Genomic DNA, 16,456 nt, shown 5'->3' on the forward strand with positions numbered 1-16,456 from the left:
ATAATTCCGTGCACCGGCAAGTTTGTTAATTTAGATTAAGCACACACATCAACGTTAGACACCAACAAAAATATTGGGGAAAAATCATAATTTACCTGTCGTTTTTATACTTTCGAATACCTTACAATTTGACAAAATCATTCAGAGAATGAAGCATCGGTCCAAAACTGATACGCTTCCGTTTAGGGGACATTTTAGTCAGCTGCACAATACTATAAGCATGGAGTCGAGCGGTTGACTGAGCTTTCTGACCAAACAGTGTTTTTTTTTTTATCAAACTTTGGATGTCGCAAAAAGGTAAACTTGATGTTGTGTCACTTCAAATGTAAAACGTTCCGTTTTTATGTTTCTGTGTGTAGCGGGCTGTGCTGTGTGTTAGAAAAATGGCGCTGTTTAACATTATAAGCCTGTCCCACCGTCTTTGCCTGTCCCACGTAGTGGGTTGTGCTGCCTTCACGAGCACCAGAAATGCGGAACATGTGATAAAAACCGCACGACAAGGGACTGTTCGTTACTCATGGGGAGAGGGGATGGTGCAAAAAAAAAGGGCAGGAATGTTAAAGGGCCAGTGTGTAATATTTGGCATGGTTTATTGTCAATCTGAATCTGAATCTGAATATTCTACCCATTAATATGTTTATACAAGTGTATAATCGCTATATAATAAAATTCGTTTGGTTTTCGGAGCCTTATAATTATGCTTTTATATATATATATATATATATATATATATAGATATATATATAGATATAGATATAGCAAGGGCCTTGCTTTAGAGAGATCGCCATCTTGCGCCGCCATGTATGTAAGGCAGCCCGAGCGGACAATCCAGCCAGCCAGAGAACGCGTTTCGCGTGTATAAATAAACCAACGAAGACAGCGGAAGGAAGGAAGAAGGAGGAGGAAACAGCACAGAGTGTTAGTAGTTCGTCGATAGAGAGTAGTGAAAAGTTTTTTTAGTTATAAAGTTTGCAAATGGACCACACTTACCACGCAACAGGAGAGAATGAACCCGAACCATCATCTGTGAGGAAAAGAAGACGCAACTTCACTCCTTGTGATGTACTCTCTGCGGCGCTTTCCTCCTGATGATATATCTCCCCAACAATGGTAGCACCGAATCCCATTCTGTGCATTCAGCCTCTCTTCTCACCCGCTCAGCATCAAACACATGGAGTTCCTCATCTGTATGCTCCGGCTCAAACAGGTATGGCTCTGGGTCTGTGTCCGCTACAAGAAACTCTTCAAAATCGCGTTCAAAGTCGTCCATTGCAGCTACTATAGTCCGGAGATATTGCTAGGCTAAATAAACAGCTGAGCACTGTTTACCGGCTACACTGTCAGTCAGTGTGCAGGCTGGAGGTTGATGGAGCAGAGGGGGGGGACACCCACTCGGTATGGTAAACGAGTATGTGTGTAAAGTTATGGAGTGTGTGCGTTACGCCAGAAGAGTCAGAGTTTGGGACAGAGTCTTTTACCCCCTGGAGTGTTACTGGAGTTTTTGGAGTGCTCAAATAAACGGGCCTTTTCCCAAACGCTCCTCTGGTCTCTTGCTCATGAGGGATTCTTTACAATATCGTAACATGGTTTAGATTTCTAAATAAATGTTCACCTCGTCGCTAGATAGACCTTCTCCTGAAAAACTCGTGCGCAAGGCTTTTTGTCCCTACGGGGCCACCGTCATTTACCCGACAGGAGGGGTGAGCGAGTGAGCCCTGCAATCTAGAATTTGACCACTGATGTCACTGTTTTCAACCCATTTTACACACTGGCCCTTTAAGTAATTTTGTAAACGTTGGTAAGGTTCAAAGCAGGTGCACACAAATTTAAATGGTTGTATTTTGTGTTTATTTTACAGCTGACTTTCAAAGAAAATATGCCTTCCACACCTACAGCATTTATCATAGCCAGAAACTGTAAAATCAGAAATAATAACAATATAATAATTACTTTATTAAGGACACAGAGAAAGTGTACCACACACAAAAAACAGACAATCATCTATGTACAAAAATACGATATAAGACATTATGTCTTTGATTATAGACGGAATCGCCTTGTTGTTTACATTTACTTCCGGGTAGAAAACCGGCGCGTCACTTGAATGAAGATGAGCGAGGCGAACGAGAGGTAAGCTATATATATATCATCGTTTAGAATAAAACCAATGATTGATCAAACATTACTACTTCTGTGTGCTTGTTTTTGTAATTAGTCATGGTTATTGTAGATTAGCTGAGCTAACGGTTAGCTGTCAAAGTTAGCTACACAGTAGTGCCAGTAGCCTCGCAAACCAGCCTCTAGCCAGCAATGTAACAAGTGGTGTTTTGATGTTGACGATCTGCTTTAATAAACAAAATGTTGGAAATGGCGATTGTTGAACAGTTTTTCATTCATGATTTTCACGTTATTCACCTCTACAGAAAAAGTATTGAACCAGGGTAAGACAGGCAGAGAGGAGGAAGATGAGAAGAAGCTTGAGTAAATAAGAGGCAGAAGTAAGAAGATGAGAGGAAGAAGGGATAAATAAGAATTGTAAGAAGAGACAATATTTAAAAAAGAGGCAGGAGTAAATAAGAAGAGGAAGGTGAGAAGAAGCAGGAGTAAGTAACAAGATGCACAAGACAGGCAGGACCATCAAGAGCAAAGGAAAGATGAGTCAGTTGTCCACCTATGCTGTTGGTTTAGACACATCAGATTATAATCTTTATAAAGAGAAATTGCAGCTCCATGTTGGAGATGCCATTGTGCCACTTCCAGACCCCTATAATATCAGTGATGGGTGGTTTACTGACCCTGCTAAGCTTCCTCCTGTCCAATACATGGATATTTATAACTACCTCATAAATACGAGTTAACCGTTAGCTCAGCTAATCTACGATAACCATGACTACTTACAAAAGCATGCACACAGAAGTAGTAATGTTTGTTCAATCATTTGTTTTATAGACTTTACAAACATCAAATTATTCTAAACGATGATATATGTAGCTTACCTCTCGCTCGTCTTCATTAAACTGACGCGCCGGTTTTCTACCCGGAAGTAAATGCAAACAACAAGGCGATTCCGTCTATAGACAGAGGGCCTGTACATATATCGATATATAAGATTTTGTATGAAACCAGGGCAGGTAGGCACATCAACATTTACAAACATTTGGCTGGCATTGCACCATTGTGGAAGCTTAAGAAGCAGTCCTCCATTAAGACCTCATTAAGTCTTTGCATGTTGGTCTTCCGATAGGAGGGCCACAAGTGGGCAGTTTACAGCGGGGTACAATATGCTCCAAAAAGAGCAATCTTCACATTTGCAAATTATCATTGAATTTCCAACAGTCCTTGGAAACCTCATGTGCAACAAATGCTTCCATCATAAAAAACATAACCAGATCTGATCTTAAAGTAGTGATTGTTCTTCAAAATCACTTTATTCTACATTTCAATTAAAATTTGGCCACTAATAAACCTTTTGTACTAACTAACCAACACGCATGACAAGAGGGAAAAACGAGGCTTTTTTCAACTCCAGGATTTTGTCTTCACCTTTAACTTCCAGTCATCAAAGACTAGGTTTAAAAACATCTAATATCTAATTTATTGTGGAGGCAAGGTCATGAATTTTTCTCCAGTCACTCGGGGAGGCTCAAGGAAAAATGTTTGTTTGTTCAGGGGGGCTCAAGATTAAATAAAATAAAATAAAGTCACACCCCATACCTCTGACAAGTCCCTAACTCAGGAACAAAGTAGTGTATTGTTGACAAAGCTGGCAGAGTTGCTGAGATATTTGCTAAAACAATCAGTGTTATATAAAGGCAACATAATATAATCTTAGGTACAGTTGAAATACAGCATATTAACATTTTTCTTGTAACGTTACGTCGAGGCATCATCGGGCAATGGTTATTTAAAGGATTAATAGAAAGACTCACCATTCAATCCAGCTGTTTCACGCTTATTTTTGGTATTGTTTTAGACTAGGAGCAGAGTCAAAACCATTTCTACCACCAGAAAGTTCCTAAGTAACACAACATTTTAGGCAAAATTACATACATTTGTATGTGATGTAACCATTTCTGAATTTTCTCTTGCAGACTGGAGTGTTTACAGGGACAGTTCAGATTTTCAAAGATAGTATATTACAAACAGTCCATGTCAGTCAGCACGCCCCCAGTTTGGAGAAGCAGGCTGGAGTCCAACATAGAAGCTAAGCAATCAACTGCTGTGGAGGAGTCAGCGACAAAAAGTATTCTAGCCACCTTAAATCAGTCCCACCTATAAATATACATATCAGTTTATTTCCAAAGGTAAAAATATGTCATTGTAATGCTGTCTTTAAAGCCAGGCTCCATCAAGAAAAACAGTGATTTAACATTGCTGAACACAGTCGCTTTTGGTCTGTTACTAGCAGTTATTTTATTTGTGTTATTGTGTGACTTTGGTGAATCTGAACAAAGCCTTTTAATTGTTCCGATGGAACAGGCTCGTCCTGTGAAAATACTCTCAATATAGCATAAGCATACATGTATATATTAATTTTTTCAGGTGGGACTTTTTTACGTGGCTAAAATATGTTGCGGTGATAGCCCTTATCCTCAGCAGTATATTGCTTAGCCTCTGTGTTGAACTTAAGCCTGCTTCTCCAAAATGGGGGTGTACGTAATACACTGGCCATAAGTACCTCATACACCCCCACTTCAAAAAGTAGCTATCCCTTTTATGACAAAGGAACAAACCAGTATATGTGTCAGTGAACTTGTAATAGATCATCCAATCTGTTTGACATATTTTTGGTTTGTTGCATACAGTATGCACAAGGGGTTGGAAGGAGCAGAAAGTTGTTAATGCTCCCAGCATGATAAGGGACGTCCTTAGATTACCTGACCTGTATGTTTAACAGTTAATTGTTTAGATGTAGAGTCAGTCAGTTTTACAGTTGTTATCAAACATGGTTGTCGTACACCTAACTCTCTGTGGAGGTTAGCTTTAGCACTTTTTTGAGTTGGGTTTTAACAAGCATTTCATGTTGACTTTTCTAAAGGAGGCATGGAACACCCAGCTTGTATTTTGGAAGAATTGAAGCAGTTTGTCGTAAATGATGCCCCTCCAACAGTGCATTACATCCCAGATTTCATATCGGAAGATGAAGAGTCCTACCTTCTGCAACAGGTGTACAAGTCTCCCAAAACTAAATGGACCCAGCTGTCAGGCAGAAGGCTTCAGAACTGGGGAGGGTTACCGTGTCCTAAAGGCATGCTAGCAGAAAAGATTCCTGACTGGCTCCAGAGATACTGTGATAAAATTTCCTCTCTGGGTGCATTCAGTGGAAAAACAGCCAATCATGTGTTGGTGAATGAGTATAAACAAGGGGAAGGGATTATGCCTCATGAAGACGGCCCTCTGTACCACCCTACTGTCACCACCATCAGCCTGGGCTCTCACACCCTCCTGGACTTCTACACGCCTGTCAGCAGCCAGGAAGATGATGTGCCACAGACAGAGGAAAACCGCTTTCTCTTCTCCCTGCTGGTGAAGCCACGCAGTCTTCTGATCCTGCAGGATGAAATGTACCAGCGTCTCCTTCATGGCATCCTGCCCCGTGGCCAGGACACGCTAACTGACAAGGTGGTGAACCTGTCTGCCGCTGGGGCCTTGCCAGGAGAGACATTGACCCGAGGCACCAGAGTGTCACTGACCATACGACATGTGCCCAAAGTTTTGAAGACAAAGCTTATGCTGGGGAGGAAATGAAGACAGAATGCATGTTGACCTATTGTTTGATATGGCAATACATGCTGTATTTGCCACTGACAACATCCAGCATAATAACAAAAAGATATTCAGGCTGCTTTATAAAGTATATTTCGCATGTGTCTATAAAGGATCACCTCCTGCTTTGTGAAATATCTGTGCTGCCTCAAGTGATCTCACTGCTGGACATTATCAAAGGTGACAATACTCAGAGGGTTCCAAGTAGAAATTGTTTTTAGGTCCACTGTGTAGGATTTAGGGGGATATATCGGCAGAAATTGAATGTAATATAATAAGTATGTTTTTCCTAGTGTATTCATCACCTTAGAATGAGCCGTTTAAACCTACATAGAGAGCGGGTCCTTGTCCATGGAGTCTGTCATGTTGCACTGCAGTGTTTCTACAGTAGCCCAGAATAGATAAACCAAACACTGGCTTTAGATAGGACCATTTGTATTTTGTTGTTTTCTGGTCCATCACCGTAATTAGCAGCACCTCAGCAACATGCAGTATTGGAAAAACTTTTTTTTTTTTTAATCACAAACCTACTTTATTCAGTGTTTTTACTGGTTTAAATCACCAGGTCTGTTTGTTTTGGAGTGGAAGAGACCTCTGCGGATAATTCAGCTTGCAGTAAAAACTTCCTGAACATCTGGATCAGAAATAAGGTGAGCACATGTAAAATTAACGGAGAAAACAAGTGAGCACACATTAGCAGGTGCTGTGCTAGTAGCATGTCTGTGATGTGCCAAACAGTGTAGAAGCAACACTGATTTGTAACAAGAAACTGCATCATTTGGTGTTTTAGCAGTATAAATCACCTGGTCTGTTTGTTTTGGAGAGGAAGAGACCTCTGCGGATAATTTGGCACATGCTAAAAACCTCCTGAACAAAGAACATTGAAAGAATTCTAACCATGATAAGTGTAGGCTGGTTGCCATCTGCAATCTTCACCACTAGATGCCACTAACTCCCCCCTAAATGTTACACTCTGGACCTTTAAGTTATGGATTCATATATTAAGTATTTGAAGGGAGAATGGTGTCTTAAATTTGTTTATAATTTTTCATTTGAGGAATGATTGTAGGCATTATTTGATAATTAAATTGGAATGAGTTTTTGTTGATTCATCAGCTTCATGTCTGAGCACTATATACATAAAGTGGATATAAAGTTATTATTGGTCTTGTTTTGTGTATGCATTGTTTATTTATGAATTTATTTAATAGCTCCAAACAAGTCCAACCAATTAGGACTATGGCTTGTTCACAGTCATCATTAGAAAAGGCCACGTGATGCAAATTTCAAAGCTTTATAAATATTCTGACTCCCAAAACCTTGTCCCAATAATCAACAGCCATGGGCTCCTCTAAACAGCTGCCTAGCACTCTGAAAACTGAAATAACTGATGTCCACAAAGCAGGAGAAGGTTGTAAGAAAATAGCAAAGTCTTTTCAGGCAGCTGTTTCCTCAGTTCATAATGTAATTAAGAAATGGCAGTTAACAGGAACTGTGGAGGACAAGTTGAGGTCTAAAAGAACAAGAAAACTTTCTGACAGAGCTGCTCATAGAATTGTTAGGAAAGGCAAATCAAAACCCCTGTTTGACTGCAAAAGACCTGCAGGAAGATTTATCAGACTCTGGAATGGTGGTGCACTGTTCTACTGTGCAGTGACACCTGTACAATTATGATCTTCATGGTAGAGTCATCAGAAGAAAACCTTTCCTGTGTCCTCACTGCCAAATTCATGCTTTTTGGAAATCAGTTCATTTTCTACTCACTTAACTAGTCACAGTAAACAAAATTTTGACCAGGGGTGCCCAAAAGTTATGGTGTACAGAAATGCCAAAGACAATTATGTTTTTCAACTCTCAGTTGCCTTGCTGAATACATATGTTGGTCACAGCTTTTTAATAACCAAATTTAGGGTTTCTTAATGACCAGTATATTATAAGATTTGTTTTTTAAAACTCTTGGGCATAAATGTCAATATTGGCCACAAAAATCCAGTATCGATTGGGCTCTTCTATAAATCTACTTTACTTTAACACTAAGCATGCAGGTACTGTAATTCAAATCCACATTTCAGCTCACATGGATACAAAATGTTGCATTTTATTGTAGAGGTCAGAAAAACATATTCAAAAAACTAGTGCTATACTTCATGCCTGAATAATATACTATCAGAAACTAAAAATGTATTAAATAGTAAATCTTGTGTGTCATTTTAAACAGAGTATATGGTTAATTACAAGTTCACTGTTATCTTTGAAGTTGGATCTCAGTGTTTTGAAATAGAAAATCTACCTATACACCTCCTGCCAGCTTGACTTTGCTAAAAAAATATATACATTTATATAATAATGCAAAGCAGCAGGTATTTTGGGCTGTTGTATCATATAAACTGAGCTTAGTTTCTGTCCTGCACAACTGAAAGTCTTGGCCTCATGTGCTCTGTCCTGAAAATGCACTGACATCGTTTCACTCTGGTGTGAAATCATATTTCACAGGGGAACACGAAAACAATGGAACCACAGACGAAACGCCGGAAAGGCTCTGTATGTGACACTGACTCCTGGGTTGCTTATCCTGTACTGTCAGATGAGCAGTCACAAGACGTCAAGCTGATAGAGGCATTCGCTGCACCCATTGTCAACAAGAAAGAGACATCTCGACTTATCCGGGAGCTGAGCAGCCTCTACCCACTGAATGGCCTCCAGCACATCAAGAGGGTGCGGGCAGTGAAGGAGAAAGGCAGCCCTCATCCTCTGGAAGTCCTCGTGTGCCTCGTCAGTGAGGCACCAGATGTGAAGGTGGTCAGCATTGACTCTCTGCTCCCCTCAGGTGGAGTCAGATGTGACGGATTAGGTGAGCCTTTTGTAGTAAAGGTCCCTGCACGTCCCCCCTTGACTCGACCTCAGTTTGAGCTTGCGAGCAAACACTGGCCCACCTCCTTTCATGAGGACAAACAGGTGACTGTCGCCCTGCGAGGAGAGCTATTCAGTCGGCCTCAGAAAGCCAGTATGCAAATGTACATGATGTCTGCTTTGACTGCTGCTACTGCAGGGAATGAGTTAGGAATGGAGGCAGTGGGGGCTGTGGTGGTCGACCCAGCAACGGAAAAAATCATTGCAGTAGGCCATGACTGCAGAGGTGACCATCCTCTTCATCACGCAGTCATGGTCTGCATTGACCTCGTGGCTCGGAGCCAAGGGGGAGGATGTTATTCTTTTGACAGATACTCTGCATGCCGATTTACTTCACCAAACTCAGACACTCTTCAAAGCATTCCTGATGCAGAGGTGGGCTCTCAACCATACATATGCACTGGGTATGACCTTTACGTGACCCGAGAACCTTGTGTTATGTGTGCCATGGCACTTGTACACTCCCGGATAGGTCGTGTCTTCTATGGGACTGCCTCTGCAGACGGGGCCTTAGGGACCAAATATAAAATCCACTCACAGAAAGATTTGAACCATCACTTTGAGGTTTATAAAGGAGTGTTGGATAAGCAGTGTTACGATCTCAACGGTCTGGAAAGCCACATCAAAAGAGAGAGTTTACCGAAAAAATAGTTAAAAATGATGTTTTATGTGAGCATTTTTTTAAATAAAGTTTTTAATCCATTGGTCATTGTATCGAGAGCATGTGTGTTGATGAAAGCCAATAAAGAGGTTCCCACCATAGTGCTGACTTTCTCACAGCTGTTTGACAGTGACCTTTAATTCACAGGCTTACTGGAAGAATTTAAAAAAAAAAGTTTTGTAAGAGTTTTAGTTCATAGGTTCAGATGAGGGAGCATTTTTTACATATAAATATAAAATCTTTTGTAAATAGCTTAATGAACTGAACTGTTATTCCTTTACATTCAGTTTTTAGCTGCATTATCCCCCTTCTTTAATAGCTGCTGCTTCTTTGTGTTGAAGTTTTCACATTTACAGTTGTTACCACCTACCAGCTCAAACAAAAACTAAGCATTGTTCTGTCACATTAACCTGCAGGGGATGTCAGTCACACCAGTAGAAATACAGTTCAACTTGTGATAAAACAGCAAATGTTAACTTGCGAAGATTCTGTTTTAAGTTTAATGTATCAAGGTTGGAGTCTTGGAAGAGCTGGTCCAGGATGGCAGATGGAGTGCCTCTGCTATTAACTTTGTGTCCTTGTTCTTTAAAGGTGCAGTATGCAATCTGAAGAAAGATAAGATTTCTCATACACCATACATTGTCTAGAGTTTCCCTTTCACACATGTAGCTCACAAAAGCAGATTGTCTCTGTGTCAGATGCATTCTCACCTCCTAGAATTACTCCATTCTGTTTAGGCAAGGGGTAGGGTAAAATGTTAGAGCTACATGGGTTTCCAAACAGAGTTTTTTCAAACACACTCAACTGTTAAAAAATCATCAGCAAGATGGCCGCTTAATTACAAAACAAAACCCATAACTGTATTTTCTTGAAGATTTAATATTCCCATAAACACTGTATTATATTAGTTTAATATAATTTCAATGTAGGCTCTGGCTATTGTGGTCCTTTTTTCAGCAAAAAATTCATGCAAAAAATGCTAGTAGTATGCTGATGTCTCGGTAGCTAGCCATCATTACCTTGTTATAGCTGATTTGTGCATGACACTTTTTTTATTATATCACTATGCCCTTGTAACTCTGTAAGGCAAAAAGGCAGAAATGCAAAGGGGCACTCGCAACAGGGGTAAAAATAAGGAATGGAATTGGGCCAAAGTGTTGGTATTTGATGACCTGGGAATTAATCTAAAATCTTTCTCCAGAATCTCATACTGTACCTTCAAAGATTATGTGAAATCTGACATTAACCAGCAACTTACAAAGCATGTCAAATTTTTCATTCTACATTGTGTACAACTTAAGTTACATGGCATTGTTATGCATTTATGTGATTGTTTCAAAGCTTTGTGTTAGTCCTGTGCAATTTATTGTAATACTCCATCATTACATATATTTTACTGTATGTCAAACTCCCAGGTCAGGCGGGTGTGATGCCTTTTCTTATATTGCAAGGACTGTCAGTCTTACTTCTCAGGTCAAAATTGGCTGTAAAATATGTTTTGTATTCAACTTTAAAGAACACCATGTGTAAAATGACTTAATAATCTGATAAAATCCTCAAATTATGTAACTTTTCCTTTGTGGAACAAACCCAAAAAGTCTCATTACATTCCTGATACTCCCTTATCATTGGGAACTATGCAATGCACTGCCACAACAGATGAAACACTTTGAGGGCACAAACATTTTAATAAGATTAAGAACAAGAAATATCAAGAGCTATGGGCTATGACCAAACAAAGCAGGACTAGCTGCTTTGATGGTAGCAAAAGTCATGATCTAAAGAGAGCAGCTACATGAATGTAAGTTGATCACAGAGACAGGATAGACCTCCCTCAGTAAACACTTAATCAGACAACAGTATTTTGTCTCATTTCTACACACAGGACTTGTTCTTTAACACACAGGGCATAACATTCACCAAAAAAAACTGTACAATGAAAAAAAGCCTGCCCTGTTTTGATTGAGTTACAAACAAGAAATGATTCACATACCAAGGAAATCGTGCAAATAAAGAGTATGATTCCATTCTTCGCTCAGCACGAAGAGGATTGACACCCAATACAAAATGAGAGTGTACCAATAAACAGTGAGCCACAAGGCCCTACCCTTAGGAAGTAAACATCTTTGAAAAATACATTTGGGACATCTTTGTGGCTAGAAACAGACTCATACACAATTTGTGTTGCCATGTGAATTAAGGGCAAAGAAAAGAAATTAACCAAAAGCCTCACTGATGCCTGGGCCAGCCCAGGTCTATGCAGGCCAAAAATACATCATTAAATATTCACATAAGTTAGTTATGCATATGGCATCCTGTCATCTACAGACCTAAACCTGCTTTTTTTTTTTTGTTTTAAACATTTCATCTTAAACCTGATATCTAAATGACGACTGTGACGTTTACATAAACTGTATGACTTAGTACACACATCAGCGGTACAGACTACACAGGAATTAACTTCTGTTGCTATGAGGCACAGCATTTACAATAACTTAATACTTGTTGATGCCGAAAATCCTCACTCCGTGTAGTTGTGGCAGCTTGGGGATCAGGACGCTCAAAAGTGAGGCAGTGTTTATGACAAAGTGTGCTGTGTCATACTTTGTGTAGAAACTTGCCAAGAAGTATCTGTGGAAGCAAAACAGATGGGTTCGTTACAAAAAAAAAAATCCCTCTTGATACAAGAAATAGGCAATGAGAGGATTCATATAAATTTCAGTTTCAATGACAGTTACACAACAGTTAAAGGGTAACTTCGGTATTTTTTAACCTGGGCCCAATTTTCTCATGTTTTTGTGTCTAAGTGACTAATGGCAATAACAGTTCTTGAAACTGGTCCAATTTTGAGTGAGATGACTGCAGCTGGCAGCAGCAATGCATGCTGCAATGTAACCACTTGGGGCAACTGTGCACTGTAGATTTACTTCCACTAAGCTACTTGTCAGTGACAGGCTCCGATTGTTTTTCTAAGTTTCTGACAACATCTTGGAAAGGATCCCTACTGAGATAGACCTGTTTGTTAAAAAAAAAACAAAAAAACCAGATCCTTTTTGTTTAACCAGAAACAGCCTCGCAATCGCCATCGCCAAACCCACCAGACTCCATTTAAATAAACAGTGATTTTATCATCAAAAAACACACTTTATTAGAAGTCTGCAAAAACAAAACAAAAATCACAAAAGCCATCTTGGTTCGTCTTTCCACTGTTCTGACAATCTCAAACTCTGGTTTGGTTGGAATAAAACCTTATTCATCCAGTTAGATGTGAGAATATGCTGGCTTTATTCATGCTAAAATTACTGTTTATTTAAATGGAGTCTGGTGTATTTGTCCATAGCAACTTGAGGGTTGTTTCAAGTCACACAAAAATTAGTTTACTCTTTAACACAAAAATCTGTCACTGTAAAGATCCTTTCCACAATGTTGTCGGACACTTACAATAATAATCTAAGGCTGTCAGTGGCAAAAACAAAGACTTTCATTGGATGTAAATTATTGATGCACAATTGCCCCAAGTGGTTACATTGCAGCCTGTTTCGTTGCTGCAGACTGCTGCCTTCTCGCTCAATACTGGACCAGTATCAAAAGCTGTTGTTCCCATTAGTCACTTAGACACAAACATATGGGAAAACAGAGTCCAGGTTGAGTTACCCTTAAATGCTGCTGTCACAATCACCATATCTAATGATGATAAAATGCTTTCCTTTCTGTCTGGTAGTCTGTGGGAAAGACCCAGGATTGGATAAAACTATTAAGTTTTACTTCTCCATATCCATGTCTAAATCAGTGCAAAGACAGAATTACATGATATCTAATACATACAGAATGATTGGGGAGATGGTGAAAAACTTTCTAGATGAAGTGAACTGCACGCCGTAGTCAAGCTGTTCCCAATGTGTAAGAAGTCTGGCTTTTCCTTGGTCAGGTGTCTCGAAAGGTGTGCCTTTCACTGCATGCATAAAGACATACATTCCCTGTGGAGACAAAAACATAGCCAGTAAAGCAGTGATTGCAGTTTGTAAATAACAACACCATAGCAGACTGATTAAATGGAGTTTCTGTTTCCATCTTTCATCATTTTCTCCATGATAACTTAGATAATACTGTAGGTTATGACTGATGTTCACAATATATGGGAATAAAAGTGTGAAAAAGGAGTTAGACCATTTCTTCTAAAACAGGTTTAGGGATTTTTTGCAAATACATTGTGTTGAGCTTCTGGCTGTAGTATAAAACTCTGCGTTTACTTTTCCTCTTGTTTGACAAACTAGCAAGAAGAAAGAGAACAATGACTTTTGGTATCTGAGCTGCACAGCGTTTAAAGAAGAATAAGAATAACTTTATTCATCCCCTAGGGGAAATTCAATTATCTGTCAGTGGGGAACACCACCTACATTAAGAATTCAAATGTGTTTTTTTCCATGATCTAGGAAAGTTCAGTCAATATATTAACATGATCTACCACCATGCTGACCTATATATCCTAAAACACTGCAGTTATGGCTGAAAATGACAACAGAAATGCAGATTTTACATATCTCGGCAACAGAAATCAATCTCCAGTTGACTACTCAGAAGTGATTGTTGCTGTTAGGGTGACATCACTGTGATTTGTCTATACCCAAGTGAGCTTTATTCAACTGTAGGGTTCTCAAGGTTCTCTCTTGCAACAGAAAATGGACCAATAAATACAGAACATTCCCCTTAGTGCTCTCAGTATCAATAATAACAATTTTCCCAATTTACTATCCGTGGAGCAGCTCCAGATGTTATACCATATGACATCACAAATTTGAGGTTTAGCACCCTAGTTTTTGGATTTGGGAAAGAGTTGTTCATCTTTACTGATAGTTTTTGACTGTCTAAGACCACAGGAATAACTGGAATTTTCCTAAAAGGCAGAAAGTGCAGGCAGAAGAATCTCAATAGAAACAACACAGATTTATTGAGAAGTCAGCTATCTTGGGAATGACACCAATTACATGCCTCTATGTCAAAACACAAGAATGCAGCTTTAAATGGAAAACCTGCATTAAAGATGGAAGAGAAAGAGAACTAAAATGCTGACATACAGCCAAGGCATAATCAGCACACTGCAGTTGTATTGTGTAGAAAACAATAGGCTATAGTTGACCTTAGCCCTTACTGTTAATAGCCTTCCGTATTGGCTGTGATACACAATCCTCGTAAACTGCTTGCACTTCGAGCTTGCACTGCTTGATGATGTCACACAGATCGACTTTGTGTCTACTATTTGAGGCCAGCCACGTAACAATGAAAGGTCAGTTTTGTCTACAGACCTAATGTGGACTGGGGAAATTATCATAATAGGTCATGCGTCGGGCTGCCACAAAAACAGCCTCCCAAAATAGAGCATATTTTAACAAGCACACACAAGCACAGGGCCAGGCAGAACGTAACAGACACTGGCGTGTTAAGCAATTCGTTTGGCTTGTGAGGCTACAACTGACTTTGTGGTATTCAAAATATCTTCTTTCACACCCTTAAATCAAAAATATTGACCATTCCGGAGAACAATAATCTGAATGGCCTAGTTATTATGTTTGGCATGGTGGGAAGCAGTGACAGTTTTACAGTGTAACTTACAAAGTTGTGTATAACGTTAGTTAGAGTCCACACCACTGGCACGCTGAAGAAGGGTATGCTCAAGAGCACAATGTGAAGTATTCCAACACCAAGGGCATAGGTCAACCAGATCCCTCGACTGTTCATAACCCGAGTATTTGGGTTCACCTCACTGTGTGCCACACCCACATTCATTCTGGTCTGTGAACACAAAACAATACAGATATTCACAAATCAGTATGTATTTCTGTGCCACAGTTGTACCCCCATGGTAATAACACTAACACTTTCATGGAGCCCTGAACATGTCAGATATACTCTGCAAATACCTTCTGTGCAGAGGAGAGCAGACCTTCATCATTTACAGTTTTCTGGATGGTGAAGATTTATTGAAGAAACAAATCTTGTTGCCTAAATGCCCTTGTAGCACTTTGTTCTCCCTGCAGGTCTAAATGTGATAACAAAAAAAACCCGACACCTTGTGTAATCTTACTGAACTTTACCCTCTGGCACATTTCTAGCTGTACAGTGGATTAAAGACAACGAAATGAGCCTAAAGTGCAGTCACTAAAGGAACTGATGACTTTGCTCCACATTCCCAAAAAGGCCCAATGCAACATTAAGCTGTTAATGTGATTGTTTACCAGCCAGATTACATTTTGACAACTGACAACTGTTTAAAATCTTGCTGTGGATGAGAAGACTATCTTATGATGACTTTCGACCAAGTCTTAGTCCAACATCGCAGAAGCCAAATGACTGTCTTCAATCACCCCAGTGTAACATGAAGCTATCTGCAACATTTGGGATATTAGTGCTCACATCAGTCGAAAAGATTCAAAGTTGACACATAAAGTGATGAATACATACAGTCTGATAATATAACTGATGACGAGACGATTTCTTGTAGAAAGCCTAAATCTGCAACGACAGGAAGGACTGACAACTGGTTGCAATCATTAGACAATATTTGACTTAAGTTACATGACGTTAACGTTACAAATAATACGTGCTTTGGTGCTCAGCCACTGTCACTGATTTAGACTATTCGCTGATTTCTTTTCGTAGCAATAGCAAACTGCATGACTGTTAAAATAACGTTACCTTTACTTTAACAATTACATTAAATCAAACGGATAACACCTCTTGGCGACTAAATGTAAACTGTTTTTATCTATACCTGAAAGTCTATCTCGCCTTACCAAGAAGATGGGTACACACGAGACGTCCCTTGGACATGTTTTCGTCTCCAGTACATAGCCCGGACCAAACCACCACTAGTCTCAACCAAGTTGTTCAGCGTCATTACGTGATTAACAAATGTTATATGGTTAAAAGTGTAGCAATAGACTCCCACACACCAAGCGATGTAAAACTTACAGGTAGTAGCGAGCAGTAGAGGTATTTATGGAAACAAACTGCTATGGAGAGAAATGGTTTATCTCCTTGTTGTTGTGTGCAATTCACGAGCGCAGTCTGCACGTCGTAGACTGACCTGAGCGGAAGTAGACGTGGTTTCAAGCCATGTCT

General features: G+C 39.6%; 3 protein-coding genes across 5 annotated transcripts; 2 read left to right on the forward strand and 1 right to left on the reverse strand.

The window, feature by feature from the left end:
* The first annotated feature begins 207 nt into the window (after window positions 1-207).
* alkbh6 (alkB homolog 6) lies at window positions 208-6,337 on the forward strand. The gene is made up of 2 exons (XM_049593947.1): window positions 208-297; window positions 5,039-6,337. The coding sequence occupies exons 1-2, from the start codon at window positions 285-287 to the stop codon at window positions 5,746-5,748; spliced, it is 723 nt and encodes a 240-aa protein (XP_049449904.1). The 5' UTR covers window positions 208-284; the 3' UTR covers window positions 5,749-6,337.
* Window positions 227-10,893, forward strand: adat3 (adenosine deaminase tRNA specific 3). Of its 2 annotated transcripts, XM_049593945.1 has the most exons (3): window positions 251-297; window positions 6,332-6,416; window positions 8,260-10,893. In XM_049593945.1, the coding sequence occupies exon 3, from the start codon at window positions 8,275-8,277 to the stop codon at window positions 9,325-9,327; it is 1,053 nt and encodes a 350-aa protein (XP_049449902.1). In that variant the 5' UTR covers window positions 251-297; window positions 6,332-6,416; window positions 8,260-8,274; the 3' UTR covers window positions 9,328-10,893. The 2 variants fall into 2 exon arrangements, with proteins under 2 accessions (XP_049449903.1, XP_049449902.1); XM_049593946.1 differs by lacking the exon at window positions 6,332-6,416 and having other exon boundaries at window positions 227-297.
* Window positions 10,894-11,667: 774 nt separating this feature from the next.
* Window positions 11,668-16,441, reverse strand: ormdl1 (ORMDL sphingolipid biosynthesis regulator 1). 2 transcript variants are annotated; one of them, XM_049593950.1, is made up of 4 exons: window positions 16,307-16,441; window positions 14,948-15,127; window positions 13,163-13,314; window positions 11,668-11,968 (listed from the first exon to the last, which is right to left on the reverse strand). In XM_049593950.1, exons 2-4 carry the CDS (start codon window positions 15,119-15,121, stop codon window positions 11,833-11,835), a joined length of 462 nt encoding a protein of 153 aa, XP_049449907.1. In that variant the 5' UTR covers window positions 15,122-15,127; window positions 16,307-16,441; the 3' UTR covers window positions 11,668-11,832. The 2 variants fall into 2 exon arrangements, with proteins under 2 accessions (XP_049449907.1, XP_049449908.1); XM_049593951.1 differs by lacking the exon at window positions 16,307-16,441 and adding an exon at window positions 16,129-16,279.
* Between the last annotated feature and the right edge of the window lie 15 nt (window positions 16,442-16,456).

The sequence above is a fragment of the Epinephelus fuscoguttatus genome, linkage group LG13, assembly GCF_011397635.1.
Source record: "Epinephelus fuscoguttatus linkage group LG13, E.fuscoguttatus.final_Chr_v1".
Lineage (NCBI taxonomy): Eukaryota > Metazoa > Chordata > Actinopteri > Perciformes > Serranidae > Epinephelus > Epinephelus fuscoguttatus.